The sequence below is a fragment of the Lissotriton vulgaris genome, chromosome 4_1 (assembly GCF_964263255.1).
Source record: "Lissotriton vulgaris chromosome 4_1, aLisVul1.2, whole genome shotgun sequence".
Taxonomy (NCBI): domain Eukaryota; kingdom Metazoa; phylum Chordata; class Amphibia; order Caudata; family Salamandridae; genus Lissotriton; species Lissotriton vulgaris.
In genome coordinates this window covers 1769641776-1769664137 of record NC_141691.1, presented here as the reverse complement: position 1 = coordinate 1769664137, position 22362 = coordinate 1769641776, and the positions used below count along the sequence as shown (strand labels likewise).

Genomic DNA, 22362 nt, shown 5'->3' with positions numbered 1-22362 from the left:
AAGATTGTGCTATCAGTTGTATGTTTTATGAATGTGTAGGTTATTATGGTTAGGTGAAGGTATCTACTTAAAGGAGTTGTAGGGGACTGTTCTTGGTAGCTACTGGGAGAGACAAGAAGGCTGTCTTAAATGGCTTGTGCATCTTATAGGTTGATAAGCATGCCCACTGCCCAACAAAAGTATCCATGGTCGGAGAATAGGACTTTCATCACTGTCCTTACTAGGCAACTGGGGGTGATCAGGATGTTGCTACATTTTGCCTTTCTAAAGAGTGGTGACTGGTTATTTGTTTTGTCAGGAGATATGAAATGACGAACATCCTTGTGACTGGGATTTAGAACAATATACAAATGGAAAATGTATTTAGAATTAAATTCAGTGAACACATGACGAGTTTTATTTTTCAATAAATAACATTATTACTCTCAAATTAAAGTTTAAAAGTAACTCACTTGTAGTCTTCATTTGCTGCAGTAAACATGAATGCTTCCATGGGGTTCCAACAAAGGGAATTTGATCGCATTTCCAAGATCACCTTGTAGAATGACAACAGAAAGTGTTTTGCTGGTACATTTTTAAAAGCAACTTCTATAAAACAGCATCTCTTCTTTATCTTAAGCACTCCAAAGAGAGAGAAGAAAAACACAACTCTACTTTGTAAAGTGTTCATTTGCAGCCGAAGCAGTTTGCTGTAGACAACATGTTTACGTGCTTTATCTGCATATTTTATCGACCTCAGTGTCTGCTGGATACGAACCCATGTTCAATCTGTTAAACTTTGATCTGTACAACGGATGCATTATACTACTGAGCCACCACAGAGACAGACTATCGTGTACTAGTTTTAAAGCACCCCATTTCTTATTTTAATAAATTACAAAAGAAGGGGAACTTAAATGTATGCGTTTAGGTGTGTAGAAGTGAATAAATCTACACAATGAAATAATAGAGAGAACAATAAGGTAGTAACATATCTACCAAAACAAGAATATTAGGTACAAGTGATTGTTAGCATTGGGTGAAACCACAGTGACCTCCTAAAACATATTCACTGCCTTGCATTCAATGTTGCTTGTAGATGCAACCTACTCACTATCCCCACACTCTCTTTCAAGCAAAAGTAATAACTTGTAGAAAGATGCCAGTCTGGCAAGACTAGAGAAGAGAGTGGAGTGATCGACTGTAAGCATGGTGATAATCAATAGACAATCAGCTTAGCAATCGTCATCTTATTTACAACAACGCAATACTTAGGATCACTGCTTTTCTAGAGTGTTAATCAATTGTAAAAGATGTTTAAGAAAATAATAACACAAAACTTATCAGGAAAGGCTCAAAACAGTCGATCTTCATGACAACCAGATTATTAAGCCAACACGAACAGGGGTGGTGGGTAACTCCTGGGGTATTAAAGTGCCTAACAATTTTATGCTTTCTAAAGCCCATCCTACATATCCAACCAAGCAACGAGATGCACTAGTTGCAAAGAGAATGAACAACTCAAGCTTCACGAATATTCAGCAGCGTCCTTGAATGAAAAACAAAGTAGCGGAAACATTGACAATTGTACACTGGTACATCCCAGGAATTTCAAGGCAAGCCCTCTAACAAGCATTGCAAGAGTTGCAGCTTTGTAACAGTCCTTGACACGAGCAGAACAGGTGCTACACAGCGCATGCTTCCTCACACAAACAATGCAGGGAGAGTATGAGCAGCAGCAGTGCAAGCTCCACTCAGTGTGTGAGTGTGCTTACGTGTGTTCGGTAATACATGTGGGATGCTTTGGAGGGGGAGGGTGTGTGTGTGTGTGTGTGTATATGAGTGACACTACATGCAAGTGATAGTGTGTGATAATGTGGTGGCGTGTGATAATGTAATGGTGCTTATCGGCGAGTTGGTGGGTGTGTCCCCCTCAAGTAATACATGTGTTGGTTTGGTGTGTGTATGATATGCTGTTGATTTGATATTTTGTGTATTGAGATTCTTTACATGACTTTCTATAAGTGAATTGTAATGTGTGTGTGCAGCACATATAAGTGTACTTTTATGCAACTGTATCTCACGATGTGGGTGAAATTCTATGATTCAGTGTGTTTAAGAGAAAAAGAATAGCTTGTGCATTCTGGCCAACACGCTGTGACTGCATCAAGGTAGGTCTACTGATCCAAATTTTTCATTTTATTTTAAGGACGAGAACCTTCACACTTAGGAGGCTTGCTTTATCATAAGATTCCTCAACCCTGCCCTTCCCAAAGGTCAGGGGTGTGGGCTACAACTCCCACTCAGGGAGGAGGTATTCTGTTTTCAGCTAAAACCTATGTGAGCTGCAAGGGTGGATGAAAGTGGCAGAGTGTTAAACAAAATGTACTGAGTTACCCTAAGGAAGGACTACGATAAAACAATAGTGAGGGTAATACACTTCAACACAATTGTGATAGTAGGTTCAACATGCTTCTGCCAATCTACAACCCTGCTAAGAGGTGTGTGTGAAATTCATCGGGACCATAAAAGCTTATATATTACTCTGCATCACATTACAGCCACTACCACCCACACCTTGCAGCTCCCATAAGGTTTAGCTGAAAACAAAACACCCTTAACTGCTCCTCCTTGATTGGGAGTAGTAGCCCACATCCTTGACCTCTGGGAAGGGGTGTGAGTAGTAACCCTATAATGAGACATGCTATCTAAGGGTGGGCAAGGGTTCTCGTCCTAAAAACAACCTTTTTTTAGGATCAAGAGACTCCTGTTTGTGACCTATCCAGTGTGATAGGTCACCCTAGACCAATGCATTTCCTCTGTATACGTTTATTTGGCAGGGAATAATTTATCAGTTGTTGGTAAACACTCCCTTAGTACATTATTTGTGTTAAGATATGTCAGGAGGTACCAAGTGAGATGCTAAGAGGACTGGTAGAAAGTAGAACAGATTGGGAAGAAATGGAACACCCCCTTTCCTATTATGAAAAGGATGTGCCTGGGGCTGGGGAGAAAGATTGAACACATCTTCTAACCCCAGAGGCATCCAGGTCGCATAATGCAAGTGAACAAGTAAACTAGTAATTCATGTAGCAAGTGATTCCAGTATACTCATCTGAGAATGTGAAAATCAGTGCAATCTGAGCAATATTTAAGATTTTAAAACCGCCAAACCAAATATGACCGCAGATAGTAAGGCCTTGTAAAGACTGGCGCTCGAGAGAAGTAACATTAAGTCCTGTTGGTAAGAGTATAAGAATGTAAACATTTGGCTAAGTTTGTGTCATTATATCTAGTGTGCTTTCGCTGCTAAGCTGTGTGCAAAGCTGAATTTGGTTTGGTACACTCATTAGTGGAGCTAGAATTGGTTAGTTAATGTGGACCTGGTTTATGTGGTATTGATTTAGAAATGTGATTTTATTGCCAGATGTATGAATGTTCAACAGATAAAAATGGTTTGTTACACGAGCACAGTATATATTTTTAGGAGTAAATTAGTGAGTTACAAGTATTTACATTGTGAGCTTATTGTTAAATTGTTGTTAGGCAGTTAGTTTAAGGTAAGTGTGTTGATTGTAAGTGAGGACTAGAAGGTTATTTGGCTTTCTGTGTTGACAATCATGTGCATAGGTGCATCTTTAATTGTACAGCTTCACAATTTCACATTAGCCATATCTGGTAAAGACCTAATCTAGCCGAAGATTCTTTACCTTTGAATTTCCCAGGCGTCAGACTGGATCCAGAAGATTGTTCTTTGAGCAATACCCCTACGCACTGGTAGGTGGCACCGGTGGCAGTATCCGGGTCGGAAATAAGGTCCGTGTCACCTACATAGGTGCCACCTTGACACACTGAAGTCAGTTACAGTTCAAGACTTTCCACGCCAGAAAGGCAGAGCCATGAAAAGTACTGACACCATTGTTTAACCCCTTCAGCGCGGCGCGAATTTTCGCGCTGTGCTGAAGGTTCTAATGAGCCTATCGGCAACCGACGCTCATGACGGAACCGTTCCGTCATGAGCATGGAAGGGGTTAAAAACTAGGGCCCTCAAAGGTAACAACCTTAACCCTAGAAACTTGTCTGTGGTGCAGGGAGATGGGTGGGTGGGTTGGTCAACTAATCTGTAGCTAGATCATGTCTCTACCAGGTAAGGAGTTACCAAAGGTAAGTAACTTGTCCACCTAATAGAGTTATTTAACAGCAGATTACTTACCTTGGAATACATACCCAAGCAATACGATCCCTGGTGGAGGACTGCGGACTAATTCTAAACTAAGAAGTCCTAAAGAACCGAGCGGGCGAAATGCCTGTCCCTGCACACCAGACTGTCCAAGCAGTAGTGTTTGGTGAACGTGAGCAGGAATGGCCACATTGCAGCCTGGCAGATGTCAAGGACTGGGACTCCACGTGTTAATGCTGAGGTACCAGCTTTAGCTCTGGTGGAATGAGCTTTTAAGCGTGCAGTAGCCTGTTTTTACACCAAAGTGTAGCATATCTTGGTGCAGAGAACAACCCATCTTGGGATGGTCTTCTTCTGCACCGCCCAACCTTTCTTCACACCAACATACCCCACAAAGAATTGGCCATCCACCTGGAACTCTTTTGTGCGGTCAAGGTAGAACGACAATGCTCTTTTTGGGCGGAAAGGAGCACAAGAGGCCTGAGCTCCACTCAAGAAGAAAAGCATCTCTGAGCGAGACACCATGGAAACTCCAGCGTGCAAAAACGCCTTCTCTGCAGAAGCGTAGAGATCTAACCAAGGTTCTCTCCACTGCTGAAAGAGACTTTGTGCCACCATGCCAGCTCCGGATGGAGACACCATTCGTGATTCGCTAACCATCAACAGCTGAGTTAGTCTGCCCTGGATTTCAGGGAACCTGCCAGGTGTTAAGCCTTGCTGTAGCCATGTCCAGAGATGCAGGGCCTCTTGACAGAGAGTTCACGACTCACTCCGCCCTGTTTGTTGCAGACCACATGGCAGTAGTATTACCTGTGGACACTTGAAATAGCCTTTCTTTGATGGAGGGTAGAAAGGCTTTCAATGCCAATCTGATCACTCGGAGCGCCAGCTTGTTGACGTGGAGTCTGGATTCCACCAGAGCCCTCTGATCTCCACCTTTCCCCAGATGGCCGCCCCATCTCAGAAGTGACGCATCTGTCACTACTGTGAGATCTGGTTGGGGACGTGAGAGGGGTCTGCCTCAAACCCTTTGGCCGCCCAACCCGCAAAGGTCGTAAAGAACTGGCTACACAATCATTGTGTTACTTGTGGCTTGCAAGCTGCTCGGTGGCTGGAGCGGCTGTTCGCCCCTTCCATTCCCATTAAAGGGGCAAAAGGCAGACTGGAGATGTGTGGCCACTGAGAGGCCCAAGTCTTGGCCGTAGCCCGTGAGTTCTTAAAGCACTCCAGCCCTGTGACTGCCTGGTCTCTGAAGAGACGGGTGCCATCAAAGGGCATGTCCATGAGTGAGGCCCGGACACCCCTGAAAATCCAGAAGTTCTCAACCAGGCATGGCATCTAATAGCCACTTCGATTAAATCTGTCTGCCCAGCGAGTCAGTTGTGTTTAAATCACACCTAATGGTGAACTTTGCTGCATCTCTCCAATCTGACACTGTTTGGGAAAGGATGATACGGGCCTACTCCGGAGCCTTTGGCAGCACTTGCACAACCGTTTTCCACAGTGTGTCAGAATAATGGCCCAATAAGCAAGCAGTGTTCACCGACCGAAATGCACGGTTGGCAGAAGAGATGATGTTCTTGCCCCACTGTTCAGCCTTTTGGATTTCCAGTAAGGGGAGCAGAAGTGAAAGCGCCATGGGGCGTAGGGGCTTGGAATACCAAGTTCTACAGGCTGTTTTGTGTATTAACAGAACTTTGGGTTGCCCGGGGTAGGGTGGTGGCGGCGGGAAACGATCCTGTTCACAGGAAGCCCAGTGCTGGGTTTGGACCATGCTCCTGGTAGGACGTCTGTGAGGGAATCATTAAATGGGAGCAAGGGTTCTGAGGAGGAAACTCCCAGCGGTCAAGATTTTTGTTTTGACCGCCACTGAGGGAATCTGAAGGTCAAGGATCTCATTTGCCCTTTACACCACAATAGCATAAGACGCTCCCTCCACGGTAGGTGGAGAAAGCATGCCAGTATATGGAAAAATGTCCAGTCTACTGGCCTCAGCCAATTCCTCATACCAGTCCATTTCCATGTAAGGCTGGTCTTCCAGCGGCCCCTCAATCTTCTCCCACTCCTAGCCCTTCAGAATAAGGCTCAGGAATCGACCTAGGACGCGGTGAAGGAATCCACGTTGGTCAATGCAATACTGGCTCTGGGTAATCTGGTTTCAGAATGGGGCGGACGCCGGCGGTATCGTGAAAGGTTGCAATGGCACCCCCTTTTCTGAATCGCAATGGCACAAACGGCGCTGGTCTGCATCTATGTCAGAATCTAGGAGAGGACATTGGAGCCGGGCCGAAGTTGACGGCATGGAACCGGATACCCCCCCCCCCCCACCCTACGGGGCCCAAAGGCATAACGGAGAGGTCTGGCGGCTGAAAAATGAGGCACATGGCCGCATAAAATTCTTTAATTTGAGCAAGGGACACTCCAGCTTTTGGAAAAGTGAGGAGGTGCGAAGCCCACTCAGACGCAGGTTCTGGGGAACGAGGCCCTTCAACGACGAGGCTCCTCCGTCACTTCGGCCGATGGATGAGGAGAAGTCAAAACATGCTTTGACTTCTTGTGTTTTTGTGCCTCTTACCTGAATGTTCTGACTTTGAGTGGGACAAAGAGGACTTTGGACTCCTGGTGCGGTGCCCGGACCTTCCTCTTGATTAAGACTGTGACTTTCGAGGAGACACATTATCGACTGCCGGGCAGCAAGGAGCTTTAGAGACTGCTGCCTCAAAGCCTTTGGAACCCTGGTCTGGCACTCGGACATGACTGGAGTCATGGTCACGGTCCAGACACCAAAAACAAAACAAACGCCGGTCTGACACTGAAAGGGCACGGTGACAGGCAACGCACAGCTTGAAACCTGAGGCTTCCTCAAGATGATTTCTACACACTAAAAAGGAGGTCGACAAAAAGTCGAAAAAATCCTGTCAAAAAGTGACCGAGAGTAGCCCTCTTCACGGACCAGCACTGGACTGTCCCAGAAAGAAAAGAATGGACGTCAGCACGCCGAGGTGGCGTGAATGTCACTTCCGGCGCGGTTGATGTTGACGTCAAACAGAGCCGGTTCGATGCCACCTACCAGTGCGCAGGGTTATTGTTTGAAGAAAACCCTTCCAAATCCAGTGTAACGCCTCGGGAAATCCAAGGTAAGGAATCTGCAGCTAGATGTCTCAATCAGATAACCGGTTTTGTTTTTTATCGTGAATTACAGTTGGTCGTTCAGCTTCTGTTCGTTTAAGGCTAGATTTCGGTCATCCTATTGACGTGAAAGGCCTGGTGACTGTTTATGCGATTGCAGGTTGTAACTCTGCTTGTGATAGGTTATTAGCACTTGTTAACACCTAAAGCCTCATTTTACTGAACTGGTCTAATCAGGAAGTAGAGCTCTCTTAGTTGTGGATGTGATCACTCTCGAGATTCAGATGAGCCTGGAGACTGAGTGGAAAAGTAAGTTTATTACAGCATCCCCAATATTTGCAAAACTTTGGAGAGCTTCCATCAGTGTAATTGTCCTCTGGATATAAGCTAGCAAGGAAGTCTGTGACCTTGACACTTAGTCAACTATTTAGTGACTTGGTGGGAGCAAGCTAGAGCATTATTGTGGTGATGATAAGGCAGTATTGCAACAAAGAGCATTGTGATGATGTAGCAATGCATAGATGAAGCAGTATTGTTGTGGTAGACTTTTTTTCCTTTTTTTATAGATTGTACTATGGCCACCATTTTGCGACAACAAGCGTTATAATGGTGAATAGGCTTAGCCTGCACACTTGCCCAAAGTTCAACACAGCTTAAAATCAGATGTGCGCTCCAGATTGTTGGAGGGGTCAAATTGGTAACAGCGACAGCTGGATATAAGATTCAGACACTCAGTAGGTGAAAAATACAGCAGTATTGTGGTGGTCTTTTACGCACCATGGCCACCATTTTGCAACGACGGATGTTGAACAAACTATAATGATGATTTGCTGGAGAGAGTACATGCTAGCCCAAAAATCAACTCAGTGCACCTTTTTGTTGGGGGCATCGGCTTGGTGGTAGATTGATGTTAAAGTGGGCTGAGTCTGGGACTGGGCTGCAGAGCTTGTTGCATGGTGTGTATTCTTGGTCTACAGCTGCTAACACCAGTTTTATAGCATGAATCTTTTCTGGATTCATATGCTATGCATTATTCCGCCATCTACTGGTTAGGTCAGGAACTTTAATCATGTAGTTCGGTGCCAAACCTTAAGGGCAAGGCCGAAACAAAGGCAAGCACACTGACATGCAGGGGCAGAAGAAACTGTCGCTGAGAGACCCGGGTCTGTCGAGCAAGGAGGAGGGCAACATCACCAAAGGAACTGAGGGAGAGGGCTCTTTTCTCAAAAAGGAAGTCATGGACACAAAAAGAAGCGGCGTCAGGTAACATTGAAGTAGAATGTGGGCGAGTCTTGAACACTAGAATCTAGAGCCTAAAAATCTACCTTGGCACCGAAGGTCTCGATAACTGAAGGCAAGCCGATGTCGAAAGAGCCCCTTTGGTCCACAAAAAGGGTACCCCAGGTGGAAGTGCTGCTGAAAAGAAGCCGGTGTTGAAGGACAAGTGAAGTTGAGAAAAAGTTCCGAAAGGTGCACATGAAACATGGACACGGAGCCCTCAACGTCAAAAAAATAAATGAACGTAAACACTCACCACTGAAGAGCATGCGATTGAGCGGAAGAAAAGGCGTCCCAAGGCCGAAATGGCAGCGATCCCCCAGAAAAAGAAGCATTTCGACATATCTCTCTGAGAGTTCCGAATTCCGTCTAAAGCTTCGAAGGAGCACACACACAAGAGGACAAAGACTCGGGGGAACTAGATCCTCCAATCAACCACAGAGTCACAGGAAGAAAAGGTTCCGGAGATCTTCTATGAGAAAGAGGATCCAGAGTCCCAGGGTCTATTTCAGGATCCTAAAGGGTTGGAATGCCTTGAGGCACAATGGCAGGACCCCAACGCTGATTCACCTGAGGCTGGAATAGACATATACTTGTCGAGGCATTTGCCTCCAGACGATATTGGCATGTACAACCAACTAATCAAAAGGCCAGCAGACAAGTATGGTGTCCAATTGATTGAGGAGAAGTCTAAAACATGCCTTTTACTACAGACACTGCTACCCTCACAGATTAAAAGTCAATATTTGCCCATGCTCCCGGACGAGGGGAGAAAAGCCTTCAAGGAACCTGCAAGTCGGTGATGCCCAGGGCCGAAAAGAAGTACAAGCACTCCTCGAAGGACCCTGCATACATCAGAGGTAATTTACCAGCGGATTCCATCATCGCAGCCACAGCAAGGAAATGGGCAAGCAGGCCACCTACCTCCAACTACATGTGAACTACCTTCAGATAAGGAGAGCAAGAGTATGGATATGGTGGGGAGGAAGTTGGAAAGGGGATCAGCGACCCACAGAGGAAGAGAAGAATATTGCCAACACCCGTTTAAAATCGGCATTAGACACAGCAGACACAGCAAGCAGACAAATGTTGGCAGGGACAACCCTAAGAAAGCATGCCGGACAGTGGGTTTTCAGGCTTCAAAATTGAAGTTCAAGCCAATATTATTAACACCTCTTTCAACGAGGAACACCTTTTTGGTAGCACAGTGGACCATACACTGTAAGAGCTGAAGAAAGATAATGATTTGGCAAAATCAATGGAAGCCCTGCAGTTTAGAGGGCAACAGAGATGAGTAAGTACACCCATGAGCAGAGCGGTGGGAAGAGGGGACTTTCAAAGTGAGTCTACACACCAGAGCCTCAAAAGTACAAGCAAGGTGGAGACACAACAGCGGCAATACCAAGTGCCACAGAGACTGCCCTTTTGTAGGCAAGCAATAGGCAAAGGAGAGCCACTGAGAGGGGAGGCTACATCCTCTAGCATGTGACTTAGAAAGCCTAAACTCCTAACCACAAACACCACCTGTGCTGCGGGGGACAGGAGTCTTCTTCCAGGACTAGAGGGAGATCACTCTAGACAAGTGGATACTCAACATCGTCCAACACGGCTAATTGCACTGAATTGGTCACACGCCAACCAGGATGAGAATCAACGGAAACACCCATACAAGAGAAGAAAAGGCCAGACTACGACGAGAGGTGAGGGAACTGTTACAGAAAGAGGCAATACAGAGAGTGCCCTGTAAAGTGATCAACCAGGCGTGCCCTTGCAAAATGGAGATAATGGTAATAACACAAGAAGCTTGCTAATACTCGAAGCGTCAGTCTCTGTAGGGAAGATGCTGGGAATGATGGCTTCCTGCATTCTGCTAATACCACATGCAAGGCTACACTTGAAACCAATATAGGAATGAGTCCAGAACCAGTGGTAACAAGCTACAGAGAGTTGGGAACATCTAGTGGCTGTCACGCAAAGAGTGTAGGAAGAAATAGTGTGGTGGAACAAGATGAATATAACAGGAAGACTCTTCATATCATCAACTCCAACAGTACTACCACTACAGACGCCTCACATATGGTTTCAGGAGTTCATATGTGCAAGCTCAAGATCATAGAGACCTGGAGACCATAAGACATAGTACAACACATAAAACTACTGGTGTTAAATGGTGTTCCTCGCTGAAGGAAAGTAGGATCTGCTTTCAGGGTTACCCCCACTTTTTGCTGGTGTCAGTATGTTTTTTCTTTACTAGTCTGGCTGGGATCCTGCTAATCAGGACCCCAGCAACTGTGCTTCCTCCCTACATTTACATGGTAAGTACTGTGGTACCTCCACAATTTGCTACTGGTGTACCATTGTAAGTTCCTAGTGTATGGTATGAAGGTACCCAGAGCATAGGTCCACCAGGGGTCTCCCATGGGCTGCAGCATGTATTATGCCACCCGTGAGAGACCACTGAAACTGTGACTACAGGCCTGTCATTGCACGCTGTGTAAGCTGGTGCGAGAACCACTTACAACAGATATAGGGTTTGCTTTTATCTGAGGTCACTACACTTAAAACCTACGAGTCATCCCGAAGGCAGGCCTTTCAATCTGAAGGCAGGTTGCTAGGTTGTGTGAGGGTGCCCTGCATGAGCAGAGCACCCCCTACAAACCCCAGAGTCGATTCTCCAGACTTTGTAAATGCTGTCAGACATTTTGATATGTATAGCGGGCATGCATTATTAGGCGATGGCTAACTATATAGTGACTGTGCCGAACCTGGGTTTGATTGATATCATAAATGTTGGAATCATACCTCAACACCGTACCAGTATTTGAGGTATGACTACTTGCACTGGGGGAGGGATCCTCTGGGAAGCCCCCAGTACCCCCGGTAACAGCCTTCCAGAGTATGCCAGCAAACTTGTGACCACCTCCCAGACAGGATTTTGCGTATTGGGCTGTGATGGGGCGCTTGCCAGCGCTACCAGACTGCTTTGAAGGGCACATTTGGTGCCCTCCTTGCATACTCTAGTTAGAATCAATTCAGGGAGCCCTCAGCTCCTGCACTGGCGCGAAACTGGACAGAGGACACAGGAGTATCCTCCCCTCTGTCCAGCGCTTCCTCTGGGAGGGACCCCTGAGTCGTCCAAACCCCTTTTATAGGGTATAAAAGGGCTTACCAGTCCTCGGATTCGTGGTGGGACAAGACTCAAGCTTGAAACTACGTCACTCTTTGACCATCTGTACACTTAAGACTTTGCCTGGAACCAAGACTTCATCACAGAAGATTTCTGCTGCTCCTGGTCTTGCTGTTCTGCAAGTCTTCTTCGTCGTCTGTGTCTGTGCTTCATCCAGGATCTTCAACAGACCTATGGGCATCAAGGACACCCAAAGTAATCTCCCTTTGAGTGAAGGCGTCACACCCCTGCATCTGCAGGCACCGCAACAAACCTAACCATCTGCTGCTCCCGACGTCCCACATACTTCAAAAGGCCCAGGAACACAAGTGGTGGTTCTGCAACTCCCTCGAGGCCTGATTCGTCTTCTCAGCAATTTCGAGTCATTATCTGTCGTCGGAATCACTGGGACCAAACCCTTGTGCACAGCTTCGACTTGCCGTTGCCAATGTTTGTGGGCTGTGCACTCCAGAGATCGTCCTGCTACAAGACGCTCCAGTCTCCAGATCTTAGCCCTCACTGCATCCTCTACTCCGTGGGCCTTCATCTTTGGTGAGCTGCTCGAGGTCCTATTGCGACTCCTGTGCCTTGGACCTGTGGGTCCTCTTGAGGGTCTACTCTTGCTTCAGTGGGCTCCCCTGCTTGCTCAGGGTCTGCGTCGACTCTCCTGCACTTGGTGAGTCTCTTGGATCTTGCTGGTCCCAACATTACTCCTTCATCGATTTCCACGTCTGTTGCTGCTGTCAAGGCTTGTTGGTGCTCCAGCTGGTCACAGCCCCCTGATTCTCGACTTCTGACATGAGATAGCTTGTGAACGGCTCCTGGTCTTCCACAGCGTTCCCAATAAGGTCACAATCATCACTCCTGCATCTTCCATCATCAGTGGTCATTGCTCTTCCGTGCCTCCTGTTCACCTCCGAGTGGCATAGACTCGGTCCCCTCTGCTTGCAGGTTCTTCTCTTCAAGAATCCACCCTTGGATTCCACCGGACTCCTGCACAGCCTTCGCCAGTGGCATATTTCTCAAGTCCTCCATTGTGGCCCAGAGCGGTTTCCCACGTCACTTCGCACCTATACACCCGGTTTCCCTGGTGTAAGCATCCTGGTTTATCCACGGTCTTCCAGAGGGTTTTTCAGGGCCTACTGCTACTGGGAAAAGTCCTTCTGCAAAACTGCAACCGCGACTTTCTCGTTAACTTCAATTAAATACTGTGTTTCCCCTCTTCACACAGTCTTTGCGGTTCCTGGGTATTTACCTCAGGTGGTTCCTTTTGCCCCCAGCACTTCTGAGTCTCCTGGTCCAAGTCCCAACTTTGGTCACAGTTAGCATTCCACTTTCTTAGTATATGGTTTGGTCTCCCCCCAGAGACCACTGTGTATTGTGCTTACTTACCTATTTGCAATTGAAGTATTGTATGCGTTTGTGTAGATATCTCTGGGTAGGAGATATACCAATGTGAGTGCTGTATAATAAATAGACATATTTTTATGGATACACTGTGTGGATATTTTTCCTTCAATCCACACTATACGATTGGATCTGGTAAAACAAGTTGCTTAACACTCCTTCTGGACTAGGCCTGAAGGCTGCTCTCCCAGCTACCACTTGGAGATCTTACTATGATTGTCTAAGACCCCTAAAATCACCATAAAGGTTGTCTGAATCAGTGCAAGGTGCTTCACTGAAATAAGTGTGCACCATATACTAAGCCAGACCCCTACACTAGCCTAAAAAGCTTTTCAGAAGCAGCTGTGGGGAAAATCTATACAAATTCAAATGGACAAAACAAAAAGAAGGTTCTACTCAACAAAAAAGGTGGGGCAAAATCCTTAGCCCTATTGAGACTAGATCAAGAGATTTAGAGATGGGCCTACCAAAGACAGAAAAACATAACAGCGATACAGCTAACAGGAATAGACAATTAGAGGTGGACAAGCAGAGAATCCAGGCATCCACCTCATGCGAGTGGGAGCTGAGTAAGGCAGTAATCAAAAAGGTGTTAAGAAGGTGGGGGACACCAGAAATAAACCTATCTGCAAAACCAGAAAACACAAAATGCCAATCCTTTGTGTCGATAGACTGGTCAGAGAGATTTGCTTACGCTTTTCCCCTATTCCCTCTGTTACCAATAATAATCAACAAATACTTTAATACTCCACTCCACAGTGGGTGAGACAAACCTAGTTCTCAGAGTTAATAGACATGGCACATAATGGGCAGAGACGACCAACATTACCTGGCAAAGAGGGGGGAAGATTCTCCACCCAGAACCAAGCATGGTGAGTTTAGCAGCATGGCTCTGAGTACACAGAGTTCACACACCTAGAACTTACAGAAAATAAGGACATGCCACACAGCCAAGTGGGAGAGATACACAAGGTGGTGCCAGAGAGGTGGCCTCTTTCAGAACAGGACACGAGACACTACAGTTACCAGATAACTCACACACCTGCTAGACAGCAAGCTAACCAATGCATCACTAAAGGTGCATCTGGTGGCAATAGTGGCCTACAAAAGGAGATACATAGGAGGTGGAGTCTTAACTACACCAGTGATCAAAAGATTTCTGGAAGGGGCCAAAAGAATAGCCACACCAAGGTGTGCACCAACACCTACATGGAACCGAAATGTAATGCAGACTCCGTACAGTAAGCAAGTTGCAAGCACTCTCCATCCATGTACCATACATGTATAAACACAAGGACAGAGTGTTCATGAGGACCAAGCCATGCTTCCTACCAAAGGTCGCTTTCAATTTTCACATAAACCAGACAATCCAAATACTGAGGTTTTTTTCCAAGAGCCAAAGCACTACAGAGCACTACATACACTGGACGCCCGACGGGTCATAATGTATTATATGGAGAAAACAAAGCCTGTCAGGAAAGGCAAACAACTATTCGTATCATGTAGAGTGGTGTGGCTCACTGGTTAGAGGCGGCAGACCCGGAAGCAGAGAACGGCCCGGGACCAGGGTTCAATTCCCGACGCGGCAGGGTTGTGGACCAGGGTCAACTGACTCGATAATTCTCGCCTCAGTGCCTACTCTAACCAGGGATCACACTCGGCAACTCTGGGCATTAAGCTTGCCTCATCTCTACAACGGCCCCCCACAGACGCCGGGGATGCCTGGTTTCACCCCGGAGATACCCAGAAGGGACCATCTCACAGGGAAAGCCAGGACGGGTTCCCCAGCGGTCTTCAGCGCCAGGACACCCCGAGATGGGGTAACAGTGCGATTTACAAGTATCAACATTACATTACAAGTATCAACATTACATTACATCATTCTCAGACAATAACAAAGGGAAACCAGTCACTAAGCACAACATCGCAAGGTGGATACCCAAGCAATCCAGATGTACCACAAGACAGCTGGTATACAGCTACAGACTAAACCATTAGCACATCTGACACAAAAGAAAGGAGCTATAATAGGCTTCCAGAAAAATGTTCTGTTCAACAACAAATGTACGGTAGTCAGTACACATGTTCACAAAGTACTACTGCATCGACGTTCAGGTTTACAGGAAGGCACAAGGGGGGCAGAAAGTACTGAAACATTTGTTTACAAGTTTAACCTCATCTCCAGGCCAGCCTCCACAGTAAAAAGAACCGCTACAAATCAATACACAGCATGTGAATCCAGAAAAATTCATGTTGCAAAACAAAATGGTTACTTACTTGTAATTTTGCAGCGTGTCGCATTTTCTGGATTTACACGCCATGCACCCGCCTTCCAGAAAATGAGACGTGCAGAAGTTAATAGAATTAAAGAATATACAGACAAGAGGAAGCCAACAAGAAATCAATAAACAGACTGTTGCTGGGGAAAAGAGAATCTGAAGATGGCTACCACTCGTGGAAGCTTAAGGTGAGGGGCGTGTGATGTCAAGAGAGGTTGGACTAAGCACCAAATGGTGAGGACAATTGAAGGCCAACAAAAAAAAGAAAGAGGGAAGGGAAGAGGGACTAATATACATGAGAAGAGTTTTGGGCCCAATCACTAGGACAAAATAATGCACAGCCTCTGAAACCAGAAATATCTTCTAGCTGCGAAACTACTCCTATAGATGAGTAACCATTTCATTACCCAACTCCTCAGAAACTTTAATCCACTTGAAGGATATAGAGGATCATCGGATCGCTGGGCCTTGCTTTACCTCCTGCTCGTAGCAGCTGGAGTTTTGCAGAGCGTGGAGGTTTATGATTGGTGATGGTTGGCAGGTGTTCAAAGTTCACCGCAGGCTCGCACGTTGTCACTAGTCTTCTCCACTAATTAGTCGATACCCAGGCCAAATCTGTAATGCTTGAAGTCTATTGGGGATCATGAATTCTGTCCACTCCTGGTTTTACGAGGAACGATTACGACAGACGCAACACTGGGGCAGCAGCAGCCAAACAGGCATCTTCTATTCCATCAAGCCACATCTTTGATGTTAACCTTAAATTATTTGTATTTTGGTATACAATGGTGGCCAAACAAGCTACCAATCATCAGCCATACATATATAATTACATAAAGGAGACAGTACCAATCCATTTGGAACATTTTGAAGCTATAAAATGGATTAGAAATCCTGGATCAAATCAGCCACTTCGCTAAGGCCTATCAAAATTAAAGGGGTTTATACAAACCTGTAAATAATGGAGTAAGTACTCCCCTGCTGTGTAATTGGATATGATGATCCTTATACACCATTTGAAATTGTAGAAGCGAGCAGTTCCATATTTTCTTTTTTTGAAATCTAAGTCTAAAGACATATATAAAGTAGACTAGGACAGCACAAATAAAACATTGAAAGAAAGCTGTTGTACAAATAAACACTTTTGGTTTTATTTTCTCTTGCATAATTTTCCACAGAATAGAAAACGTTTAACAGTAATTCAATGACGTGTTACCTTCTTCAGGGGAGTAGATTGTCTCATGTCATACAAAACAATATTTCTGTCTGAAGCACAACTTCCGAGAAGGTATGACTGAAAATAGGAAAGGTCATGGTTATTTTCATTTAAGCAAATTGGTGACCACATGCATAAAAGCAAGCATTTTCAAAGACTACGTTTTGCTTCTGTATGGTGAATGCACATAGAGGTGCACAACATAGAGGTACACATGCCGACCTAAAAGAACATTGCAACAGAACTACAAAAAGTCACAGACAGACCTTAAGCCACATAGAACCATGTACACAGTTACTTGCAGCAAAGACAACAAGGGCTCATTAGGTGAGAACGCTGATACACCAAAGGAGCACAAGGTGCCATGCTCTTCAGATGAGCATGAGGTGTTGTGCATCAGGTTAGCACTCTGTGGTACACAGTTAAGACACAAAGACTTTTGCACATAATGGAGGCACTGGGGTGATGTGCAGCAGAGGGCCTGAAGTGCTGTACGACAGGGCAAACATGCTTATAGTCTTCAACCAGTGGTGTGTAGTTTTTTTGCCTGCCGTGTTTTGTTTGTTGGGGGGTTTGCTCATTGATATACTGTTAAATTCAAAACTACCAATCCCACAATGCAACGTTCTATTAACTAAAAAGTATGAGAATTGTATGGAGTCACACATGACTTGAGCCACTTGGCAAGTATGCACATGAGCAGGCATTTAATATTTAAACAAAACATACATTTCCTCTTCATGACTCTTTGGCATGATTTTCCACGTTCTGGTCAACATATACCTCTTATGTAAATTGGGAAAGGATGGGAAAAGGTGTTTAAAGCACAATTGCACCTATCCTGTATAATGCCCAGTTTTTTGTGTGGTGCCACGGATCGGAGATTCTTTTCCATAGATCTCCTATAACAAGAAACTTGTTCTAACAAACAATTTTTTCAACATTTGATCCAGCACACACGTCAAGGTTTTAGAGATCTGTACACTAATACCCATTGAACACAAGTCAAAAATACTAAAAGAGTTCAATAGCAGAGTCTTCGGATGTTTTTTTGAAGTTCAATCTTTATTTTTTTCTTCAATCCAGTAGCCAACGCGTTTCGTCCTCCACGGACTTCTTCAGGGCTACAAACAATATATATATATACATATACACACAATTAAAATATGTACAAAAAGTGTAATACAAAACATTAATTTCCACATCACAATTACTAACAACAAGTTAAAAGGAACTACAACCTCAATCTTGTGGCGGTTTATAAAAAATATTTTTGTGCTAAACCCTGTTGAGTTCCAATTTCTTAAATATCATCTATTTACACAGTGTTAACACATATTTACAAATTTACCAAGAGCACGTAAAAAACACATTATTATACCTTCAAACTCTGCTACTTGCTTGATTACATAACCTGAAAAATCGAGAAGGTGATGGGCCTATAAACCTCATAATTCTTGGGACTTGGGGTGGGTAGATATTATATATGATACATGCTGAACAGTTAGGAACACTGGGGGTGTAGAAGGGTTGGATCAAGAATATACATGGGGACAGTTTAAGAGTATGAAACCTATTAAGTTGGCTTACCAATTGGGGTGAACTCCTCTTAATATTGGTCAAGTAACTGTAATTCCATCCGGAAAAGACAGCAGTGTATGATTAGATTTGTTCAGAAATAAGGGATTTGAAGCCATATTAATATTTACCATATTATGCGACTGTTGATTTCATAGGTATTGCCTCAAATTTAAATGCCTACCGTTTATTGTGTGAAAAGACATTCCAATTTCATTAGGTTTTATATGATAAGGGTCAGATAGCCCAGCATGGCAAGAATCTGAAAAAACGAAAAAAGGGAAAACATAAGGTGTATCTTTAAGAAGCTGAAATTATCTCACATTTTTTTTGCCCTGCCCCATGTGTTAGGAGAAATCTATGTTCTTGGTGAACTACTGGTCCAATCAATATGTAGGGAACAGGAGCCGCCATGTTGTAACATTACATCCCCCATAAGTGTATCAGCTTAAGCCCCTAAAGAGCGTGCTGTTTAAGCTCCAATATTTTTTATAAAAAACGAAGTTTAGTTACAGAGATCCAAATGATGTCTAGAAGATACCCACAGTGGGACATCTGTCTGATTTTAAAGAAAGCTATACTAGCAGCATTTAACTTACTTGTGGATGTAGATCAGGCCGGCTCCATCGCGTAGCGTCTTCTCTTGTGATGTCTAAATCACAGAGAAAATCGCGCCTTTATATAGTAGTTTAGATTGGTAAATTACTGGCACCTGAAAATAATATGGGCTGTTGATGTTGGAGAGCGCGTGATTCCAGTATAAGCGGGCGCCATCTTATGCGTCCCGAGTATACCAATTCCGAACCTATTCGTTTTAAGAAAAGCCGAGCTAAACGCAGAGTAAAGCGTTAATGTGACACTAAAAAATCATCATATGAGTTATGGTATCGCTCGACTACCTTTACCATCAATGTTTTGCAAAAAAAGGAAGGGAAAAGTTTATCTTATCTATTATCATTAGTCATTACACTTTGGGTAATGTGATCATTTTTTGAACATGCCGTATTTTGTTGACAAGTGTACACCTTTATTATATATGAATGCGGCGGCTCATATTTGAGCGCCATGATGGTTTGGGATCAAATTCAGTTAGGAAACAGAGTTTACGGGTGCCATCTTTTAATGTCAGGTCAGCACTCACGTTTGTTAATACTGTCAGCCCAATTTCTTAAGCTCGACTTTGGGCGCCATCTTATGAAGTGTAACCACAAGGGTTTACACGAGAGATGAGAAGGTTAACGGGCGCCATCTTTTAATGTATGTTACTCGCGTTTATTAATGCTATCAGCCCAATTTCTTAAAGCTTGACCTTGGCGCCATCTCATAATATCTAAACGCTAGGGTTTGCAAGTAAGATAAAAATACCATATTAGCAGATATGAGTGTGGGCATCATCTCTTAATGTAGTGAGATAGTAATACGAATAGGGGCGCCATCTTGCGATGTGGTGCAATCGTCATGCCACATATTGAATAAAGCATGTTTCAAATCCCATATGATAAGTATACGCCGGCTTATGTTTATGGGAAAAATTAATATAAGAAAAAGGGGATTTGAGAATATTTATTCTACAAATCAAAATGATGAAGAAGTAGGTACAAGTTATACATTATTTGTAATAAAGGGTGATTCAAGTGCCAAGATAATACTAATATTAGGATTTAAAATTTTACCAGATTTTCTGCAAAATAGAAATTTAAATTCTGGTAAAATTTTAAATCCTAATATTAGTATTATCTTGGCACTTGAATCACCCTTTATTACAAATAATTTATAACTTGTACCTACTTCTTCACCATTTTGATTTGTAGAATAAATATTCTCAAATCCCCTTTTTCTTATATTAATTTTTCCCATAAACATGAACCGCCGTATACTTATCATATGGGATTTGAAACATGCTTTATTCAATATGTGGCATGACGATTGCACCACATCGCAAGATGGCGCCCCTATTCGTATTACTATCTCACTACATTAAGAGATGATGCCCACACTCATATCTGCTAATATGGTATTTTTATCTTACTTGCAAACCCTAGCGTTTAGATATTATGAGATGGCGTCAAGGTCAAGCTTTAAAAAATTGGGCTGATAGCATTAATAAACGCGAGTAACATACATTAAAAGATGGCGCCCGTTAACCTTCTCATCTCTTGTGTAAACTCTTGTGGTTACACTTCATAAGATGGGGCCCAAAGTCGAGCTTAAGAAATTGGGCTGACAGTATTAACAAACGTGAGTGCTGACCTGACATTAAAAGATGGCGCCCGTAAACTCTGTTTCCTAACTGAATTTGATCCCAAACCATCATGGCGCTCAAATATGAGCCGCCGCATTCATATATAATAAAGGAGTACACTGGTCAACAAATATGGCGTGTTCAAAAAATGATCACATTACCCAAAGTGTAATGACTAATGATAATAGATAAGATAAACTTTTCCCTTCCTTTTTTTGCAAAACATTGATGGTAAAGGTAGTCGAGCGATACCATAACTCATATGATGATTTTTTAGTGTCACATTAAGGCTTTACTCTGCGTTTAGCTCGGCTTTTCTTAGAACGAATAGGTTCGGAATTGGTATACTCGGGACGCATAAGATGGCGCCCGCTTATACTGGAATCACGCGCTCTCCAACATCAACAGCCCATATTATTTTCAGGTGCCAGTAATTTACCAATCTAAACTACTATATAAAGGCGCGATTTTCTCTGTGATTTAGACATCACAAGAGAAGACGCCACGCGATGGAGCCGGCCTGATCTACATCCACAAGTAAGTTAAATGCTGCTAGTATAGCTTTCTTTAAAATCAGACAGATGTCCCACTGTGGGTATCTTCTAGACATCATTTGGATCTCTGTAACTAAACTTCGTTTTTTATAAAAATATCGGAGCTTAAACAGCACGCTCTTTAGGGGCTTAAGCTGATACACTTATGGGGGATGTAATGTTACAACATGGCGGCTCCTGTTCCCTACATATTGATTTGACCAGTAGTTCACCAAGAACATAGATTTCTCCTAACAAATGGGGCAGGGCAAAAAAAATGTGAGATAATTTCAGCTTCTTAAAGATACACCATATGTTTTGCTAATAGAATAAACCATCAGACGCAGGTCATTGAGCATTCTATATATACTCACCAGAATGCCAATACACTTTGAAATAAGGTGGGATCAGGACATGGTGTGTGCTTTTTCTTTATAAAGATACTTTTAGGTGCTCAGTAACACGTTGGTGAGCACGTTTTTCATGCTATAGGATAGCCTAGGCACCTTATCTAATATAGCTTCAGCTATAGATACAGGCTCTAAGTAATTCCCTTTTTTCGTTTTTTCAGATTCTTGCCATGCTGGGCTATCTGACCCTTATCATATAAAACCTAATGAAATTGGAATGTCTTTTCACACAATAAACGGTAGGCATTTAAATTTGAGGCAATACCTATGAAATCAACAGTCACATAATATGGGAAATATTAATATGGCTTCAAATCCCTTATTCCAGAACAAATCTAATCATACACTGCAGTCTTTTCCGGAAGGAATTACAGTTACTTGACCAATATTAAGAAGAGTTCACCCCAACTGGTAAGCCAACTTAATAGGTTTCATACTCTTAAACTGTCCCCATGTATATTCTTGATCCAACCCTTCTACACCCCTAGTGTTCCTAACTGTTCAGCATGTATCATATATAATATCTACCCACCCCAAGTCCCAAGAATTATGAGTTTTATAGGCCCACCACCTTCTCGATTATTCAGGTTATGTAATCAAGCAAGTAGCAGAGTTTGAAGGTATAATAATGTGTTTTTTACGTGCTCTTGGTAAATTTGTAAATATGTGTTAACACTGTGTAAATAGATGATATTTAAGAAATTGGAACTCAACAGGGTTTAGCACAAAAATATTTTTTATAAACCGCCACAAGATTGAGGTTGTAGTTCCTTTTAACTTGTTGTTAGTAATTGTGATGTGGAAATTAATGTTTTGTATTACACTTTTTGTACATATTTTAATTGTGTGTATATGTATATATATATATTGTTTGTAGCCCTGAAGAAGTCCGTGGAGGACGAAACGCGTTGGCTACTGGATTGAAGAAAAAAATAAAGATTGAACTTCAAAAAAACATCCAAAGA

The 22362-nt window shown here is 43.6% G+C and overlaps 1 protein-coding gene across 1 annotated transcript in view; it reads right to left on the bottom strand.

The window, feature by feature from the left end:
• DCAF13 (DDB1 and CUL4 associated factor 13) overlaps positions 1-22362 on the bottom strand; it is a 272700-nt gene that overhangs the window by 181196 nt on the left and 69142 nt on the right. Inside the window, exons 6-7 of the mRNA XM_086966098.1 lie at positions 16635-16712; positions 453-535 (exon numbers count right to left, since the gene is read on the bottom strand). Of these exons, the coding sequence (XP_086822224.1) occupies positions 453-535; positions 16635-16712 (161 nt within the window). The remainder of the gene's footprint in view (positions 1-452; positions 536-16634; positions 16713-22362) is intronic.